The sequence below is a fragment of the Apaloderma vittatum genome, unplaced genomic scaffold (genome assembly GCF_000703405.1).
Source record: "Apaloderma vittatum isolate BGI_N311 unplaced genomic scaffold, ASM70340v1 scaffold16669, whole genome shotgun sequence".
Lineage (NCBI taxonomy): Eukaryota > Metazoa > Chordata > Aves > Trogoniformes > Trogonidae > Apaloderma > Apaloderma vittatum.
Window position 1 is genome coordinate 771 of NW_009737122.1, and position 7656 is coordinate 8426.

General features: G+C 37.2%; 1 protein-coding gene across 1 annotated transcript in view; it reads left to right on the plus strand.

The window, feature by feature from the left end:
- Positions 1-1765: 1765 nt before the first annotated feature.
- The window catches only part of TFG (TRK-fused gene), a gene marked incomplete at its 3' end in the record, with an annotated part of 19388 nt that continues 13497 nt past the window's right edge, over positions 1766-7656 (plus strand). Inside the window, exons 1-2 of the mRNA XM_009877230.1 lie at positions 1766-1870; positions 4059-4267. Coding sequence (XP_009875532.1) covers positions 4084-4267 — 184 coding nt within the window. The remainder of the gene's footprint in view (positions 1871-4058; positions 4268-7656) is intronic.

The following is a 7656-nucleotide window of genomic DNA, read 5'->3' on the forward strand; positions in this document are numbered from 1 at the left end:
TGAGGAAAGAAAAGCTTGAATACTGTGTAATCCAGTATTTAGCTGCACACAGTTGCAGAATTTCTCTCTTAAAACTGAACAAATTCAAGCAGAACAAAGAACAGTTGGACAGAAAAGAAGTGCATTTAAATGTTTTCCTGTAACCTTTTTATAGTTGTTGACAGACACACAACAGATTTATTTCTGTGAGTAATGTTGGCGCAAAGATACAAAAGATGTATTCAATCTGTTGAAAGGCCAGGTGTATCCACCAAAATGTGTATCTTTAGGAATTACAGGTGAGGTTCGATTCTTACTGCCGTCAGTTTCTAAGTAGCTTACATTGTAATGCTAAAGAAGCAAAATGTTTAAACAACATGAGATAGTAACTAAATGAACTAAGTTAAACTACTCTTAGATGCATTATCTGTACCCCATATAGCAGTAAGTTTTACCTGGAGCTGTAGCAAAATTGGGGTGAAAGGGGCACCATCTTCCTGCATTACTCATTTCATGAAGTAAGAGTGAGGAATCAGAAAAGTAGTCTCTTCCTGTTCGCTTGCTTAGTATGTCACAACAGTCTAGCCCTCTCCTTGTCAGGAGTGAGTACAAATGTATTTTAAAGGTGAACATTTCATACTCGGGATGAGGGGAGCACCTGCCAGCCTATGAGAATCAGAGAGGGGCCTTGTCTGTTCTCTGGAGTTTGCTTGCTCTCTGCTTCTGTCCTGTATGTCTTGTACCTGTTCTTTCCACTTTACTTCCAGTTAAGTTGAAAGAGGAGAGAGCTGGGAAGCCCAGTTTTGTATGGGTGAGAGGAACTGGCTTTTTCTTTCTGGCTAGCAGCGAATCATCTAAAAATCAGATTGTGGATGTTTGAGGTTAACCAAGTGTGAGAGAAAGATGATAAATAAAAGTGCCCAGTAGGGTACGCCTGTTGGGTGGAAGGGAGGAGCATGGTTATGTATATGTATATAATTATATATAATAATAATAATAATTATGTATATATTTTTATATATCTCTATATATATGTGGTTATATATACCAGGAGCACTGGTCTGTATACTAAATCATTGGGTTGTAGCTCTGGGAATTAAGCACTTGTGTAGTAGGCAAGTGTACTGCGTAAACTTCACGTTGCTCATCACATAGATTTTCGAGCAGAAAAAGCACAATCTTGTGTTGTCTTGAGGGCAGATCATATTTTCAAGTGATTATATATTTGACTGCATTCAGTTCTTGCCCAGTCACCATGGGAAAGTGGCATCACTGCTCCTTTTCTCTTGGTAGCCTGTCCTAATGCTGTGCAGTCTATCCTTGAAGACACAGTAGCGAATGCTACTTGGCTTAAGCTTAAGCTGTAAGCTGAGAAATAGACTTCTAGGTTTTTGTATTGCTAAATCAAAGTTTGTTTTCTTTAACTTAACCTGAGGTTTTAAGATAGAGGCCATACAAATGAATATTTTGAGATGGTTGGGGAAGTTCACTGTCCTGGAAAGGAACACATTACTCTCAGGAATTTCTACGTGCAGTTACAAAATCTGGAAAAAAATAAACTACTATTATGAAGTGAAAACTCGTGTACAAGATCTGTTTTAGTTGAACTTCAAACTCTACTCAGAAGTCTAAATCTGATTGTTACATTATGGATAAAAAAGTGACTTTTTTTAGTCGGGTATATTTATTAAGATGTTCTACAGTGACAAATTGATATGAAATGTGTGATTCTAAGGAAGCCTGACTAAATAAATATTTCTTATTTGGTTTCGTTTTTCTGATGCAGCTTCCTGTTTTCTGGCACTGATAGTGCATGGCGGCTTATCCTAACTCTGTCTTGAAGTGAGGTGGGAAATCCGTCCAACGACTTAGCATCAGTAAGACGGACAAGGTAATGATAAATGTGTGCTTTTGGAAAGAAGGTGAAAGAAAACCTGTGGGTAGAGATTCTTTTATGTTTTTAATTATTTAAGTAATAATTAAAAAAACAACCAAACAACTTCTGCAGAACCCAATGCTTTTACAATCAGCTTAGTGTTAATTAGACTGAGTTGATGTGCCTGCTGTCAAAACTCTGATGTTGCAAAACATAAATAACACGCTAGTGAGCATTAATGGTGTCATAAACTTCAGTGTTTCATGATGATGTCTCAGCAGCAGCCTGGTTGTGTTAATTGCAGGTCTTTTTCTCTGGAATTAGACTGTATCCACCTACCGCCTGTTATGTCTGCTTGGGAGAATGGATTTAGTTTAATAGTTTTTTGTCTCTTTGGATGTCATTGGGCTAAACACAGGGATTTGCAAAGTTAATTACCAAAACACCAAGTTGAATTGCAGTCTAGAGGTAGCATAATTCTTACTGCTCTCTACAGCTACCTGAAAGGAGGTTGTAGTGATGTGGGTGTTGATCTCTTCTCTCAGCGATAGCACGAGAGGAAATGGGCTCAAGTTGTGCCAAGGGAGGTTTAGATAGGATATTAGAAAAAATTCTTTACTGGAAGAGTGCTGAAGCATTGGAACAGGCTGCCCAGTGAAGTGGTGGAGTCACCATCCCTGAAGGTGTTCAAAAAATATGTAGATGTTGCACTTCAGGACATGGTTTGGTGGTCATGGTAGTGCTGGGTTGATGGTTGGACTTGATCTCAGAGATCTTTTCCAACCTTAATGATTCTATGATTCTGTACCTTTTTAATGCAAAACATTGCCACTGAAACAGTAGAGTTAAATATATATAGGTGCATCAAGGTGTATTAAATGCTTTAGCTGAATGCCTTGTTTCTGTGGTAAGGAAGAAGTAATTTTCAGTGCAGTGCTTTAAAAATAATGACCAGAACAAAATTCAGTTTTCTTGTAAAGCACTGTATCGTAACATCCATAAAGGTAAGGGAGAAGTACCTGCACATCTCCACCAAGAATTCTTTTTGCAAAAGAAAATGAACAGCGTACTTGTCTGTGTGTGACTTTGGAAATGTGAATTTTGATGTGTAGGGCTGTGTACTTTTAAGATCTCTAGTATTTGTACTTCAGATGTTAAGATAACTGCTTCTTCAGTTGCTTCTCATTTCAGATATATTGTTTTGGCCCTGACCAAAACAACAAATAAAGAAAGGGACATTTGACTATCTAGATTTCTTTTCTCCTTCTGCTCAGTAACTTGTTTGTAGTTTCTGTTTTTCTTTAAAATGTAAGGTCTTTGTATTTTTTGACAAGAGATGCCTCATATAAAGTGATCATTTTTTAATTGTCATATATTAAGTGTTGAGGATAGAACTCTGAAGTACATGCTGTGTGCTGCTTGGGCTCAAGATGGCTTTGCTGCACTTCTTTTAAGTTGAAGTGGTTGTCCACCTCTCAAAGCAATGAGAGTAACCAACTGTTCTGACTATGCACTGCCTAACAAATTTGTGGCTCTGAGCCTAATGAGTAGCTAATGTGTGGTCTGCTGAGCAGCTTTTAAAAATATAAAATCTTTTTTAAAATATCTCAGTCAAAATTTGAGCATGCATGTAATAAAAACAGTTCTTCATTTATTTGTTTATGAAATAATTCACAATGCACCTTGTTTCTCTTAGACTCTACCACCTATAATCTTTGAAATAAGGTATTTTGTTCTGGAAGTCTTTTCTTAAATGAAAAAAAAAGCCCTTTGGTTATCATAATTACGAGGGATGTAAAAATAATGTAACCAGTATAGTGTTGCAAGGCTGACAGCTTTTGCTGCTGTTTCACTTTTGCTGAGAGGTATACATATACTGAAATTTCTAAATGTCACACTTATGTGAAAGCTGTCTGACTTTTTAAAAAATCTATAATTTTAAGTTCTGACCCTTGAGAACTGTGTGACCTGTTAATTTGAAGTGTCAGATCTTAATAGAGTTCTTCTTTGTCTGTGAGCTCAGTTAATGTATCTGGCACTTTGTCATTTGGGAAATTAGAACGTCATGTAAGTTGTCTGAGAGAGGCTCTCTGGAGAGCTTCCTAACACTCATGCTTTCCCAAGATGGAAAGCTTCAGAACTATAATCAGATACATTTAAGTAATTAACAATTCAGTTTTCTAAAATGTTTTCTTGTTAACAGGTCTGCAGGTAATAAGGAATCCACCATGAATGGGCAGCTGGACTTAAGTGGAAAGCTAATCATCAAAGCTCAGCTTGGGGAAGATATTAGGAGAATTCCTATTCATAATGAAGATATCACCTATGACGAGTTGGTGCTAATGATGCAAAGAGTTTTTAGAGGGAAACTTCTGAGCAATGATGAAGTCACGATAAAATATAAAGATGAAGGTAAGGTTTAATTACTCCTATTGCTCTGATGTGTTCTGTCTATGGACAGAAACTATGAAATTCACTCTTCAAAGTTTTCTAAATTCATTGGCAAATGCAAATGACTTCTTGTGAAAACCTTTGAATCAGGCAATAGAAGCTGTATCTTAACACAGTATTTCCTGCAGTTCTTCTGAAATATCAGCTATCTGGAAATTCATTTTTTGCTCTTGCAGGAAGTTGATGCTATTGCCAATTTCTCTTCTGTGCGTTCATGTAACCATTTTTTGGTGTTTTCAGTGAAGAAGTGGGTTTGAAGGTGTGTGAATAAACGTGTGACAACAGAAGCTCCTGTAAGACTTCGAAAACTTGATTTATGTGATAGTAGTTCTTGATTATGTTTTCCTCCATCAATAAAGATTAGAAGAAACTTTTAATTTAACCTGAAATAATTGCTAAAAGTAATCTTTTCCCTGTGTGATGGTTTGAATCTGTTGGATGTTGGTTGTTTGAAAGAAAATCTCGATCAGCGCTAAACAAACACAACCTGAAGAAAGAAAGGGCTTCCACAGAATGAAAAGGTCCTTGTTTGAGATGTGTAGAAAGAGAGTTGTAGTTTGGAGAGGTTTCCCTCTTTGAATGTCAGTGTGGGGCATGTATAAGTTACTTAAGTTGGGACAGAGAGGTGATACTCAAAAAATGAAACTCAGAATGAAATGCTAAAATCCAGGTTCTCTTAGATGAAAGACTGTCGGATAGATATGCTGGTGGTCAGTGAGAGCTGCGTTATTGAAGCATTCAGGTTCATTTTTCTTAATAGCATTAGGAAACTTTAGCACTGTCTGTGTTACCTAAAAAGTAAATAACCTTTGCTCATAAAATTTAGGCAGTATAATTTCGTTTTGAATGACGCTGAGACAATTTTTTCATGGAGCTTTTGAGAGGCTTTGCTGATCAAGAATGCTATGGCATGAAGGGCTAATGTCTTGGTTCCTGATCTTTAGTGGGAGAGAGCTCAGTGGATTTGTGGTGATTTTGTTTATCCTCTTATCGTATAATTGATTTATTTTTTCTTTCAGGAATGAGAACGGTGAAAAGAAATTGATAGATGCTTTTTCATTAAGTTAAAGCTTATAGTCTCCTTTTTGCATTCTTACAGGTTCTGTAAGTCTAGTTCTCTGTTTTCATGTATGCTTCTGTCTCGATGTCTTTTTTGAAGAAGATAATGGTGTATGATAGAGACTGTAATTATGGTTTCATTCTTTAGTCCTCTTTCACAGCCTGGGGACCTTGTACTCTTAGCATTAGCTTTCTTTGTCTCAGAATACACTACTCTGCTGTAATGTGAAATTTCAGTGTATGGTATAGCTATATACCATAGCTATATATATATATAGCTGAATACCATAGCTATATATCTATAGCTATATATCGTAGTGATATATACCAGTGTATGGTATAGGTAGCTGACCATCAGTACTAAGGATATTTAAACATTGTTAATAGCAGAGGAGACTGCAAGTGATTAGGGAAAAAGTTAACAGAGCTAGGCTTCAGTTTGATTGTCGTAGGACTGTGGTATTCTTTACTTAAAATAAACTAAGGTTCTTTTTAAAATCTATTTCATTCATTAGCAGCATAGGAATATATACATTCTAGCTGTTTCTGTTGTGTTATTTATCTCTCCAGACCTGGAGGGAATGCTTGTCCTCATCTGGTATGAGGAGATGTTTTAAATTGAACTAAGGATTTCCACCACTTTAGAACTTCAGTCTGAGTTTCCTCAGAATTCATGTGCATGCTGTTGGAGCATACAGAAGAGTGGTTCATCTCCTCCTCCTGACTTAGTTTCATGTTGCTGTAATATGTGAAGTTAATGATCTTCAGACCTGAATTATGGGATTTTCTACTTAAAATTTCTGCAAAATACTGTGACTTTGTATCTTCATTAAACTGTCATGATCCTTCAGTCTAACATATTTTGTTTTTTCAAATTTGTGTGCTTAATTGGAAAGGCTAGGAAACTTTAAATCCCAATCCTTCTCTATCTGGATTTGTGGACTAAGATAATCTAAACATAATTTAGGAATATGTTATGTGTTGCTTTTATTCATTATCAAGGAAGAGAAGTTTCAGTTTGATTACTGCTCTGTGGAGTTCTGTGTTGAAGCTGGGCATCTTTTGAACTTCTGAACTCAGAAAAATTGCTCTGCTAGCTGTGAAATCGTTTTCATGGCCTGCTTAAGGTTCTAGAATGTGTAGTAAAACCAAATGTCTCCCAAAAAACACCCAACCTAACCAAACCAATGAGGATTTATGTGAATCAAAGAGTAGAACTGCATGTTAAGCACACCATGTTGTTGAGTTATATATGCTAAAGCCCGTATGGAGCCAATAATAGAAACATGACTTTTTTGTTTGTTTGTTAAGCTGAGCTTGAATTTAAAACTAGAGTGTCTGATGTGAGATTGATCTTTTAATTCGTTTTCTTCATTACCTTGCAGTAGTAATTGATGTCGTTCTGTCAAAGCCTATAACGAGTTACTCGTATGTAATCAAGGTGTGCTAGTCAATAATGTCTCTGTTGATAAATTTAACAAAGTGAAGGAAAACTACATTTTTAGTATTTTTTTTGTTGTTGTTTTTGACCTTCACTTTACTGCCAAAAGAGAAAAGACTGTGCTTACTTTGGGCTGTGAGTGTATAGTCTTTTTACAGATCATAATGACAAGCAGGGACACTATTACCCTCCCTTTCCTAGCTGTGGTGAGGCACCACAGGGCAGTCTGTGCTCAGTTTTGCCACCTGCACTCCAAGCTGAAAAGACTTGGAGAAGCTGGAGAGGTTCCAGCAGTGGGGATGATGAGGGGCCTAGGGCAGGTGGTCTTCAGGGAACGTTTGCAGGAGCTGGGCTCGTGCAATGTGGTACCGAGGAGGCTGAGGGCAGAGCTAGTATCAGCCTCCAGCTAAGCATGTGGGAGTTGTAAAGACCATTGAATCTCAACTGGTTTCAGTAGCACCAGATGGCAGCAGTCATAAACTGTAGTTTGAGAGGTTGAGCAGGAGCTTTGGCCAGGAGGGCAGTGTGTCACTGGACCAGGTTGTCTAGGGGGATGTTGGAGCCTGACTTATTGGAAACTCTTCAGTCTCTGCCTAGTAATAGTGCTATCAACCAATATATTGTGAGATTGTGAAAGTGCAAACAGGACACACACATAAAAAATCTCTGGAGAGAGCAGTATTTCTTTCAGGAAAACTTGAACATTATTTTCTGTGTCATTAGTTTGTTAGTAGTTGTAAGATTTCTTGTTTATTTTTTAAGAAAATATGGAGGGATAGGGCTGGGCTGACTACTAAACAGATGATAGATGCTCTCTAACTGCTTTCCCACCCCAAACAGGAAGGGAAAG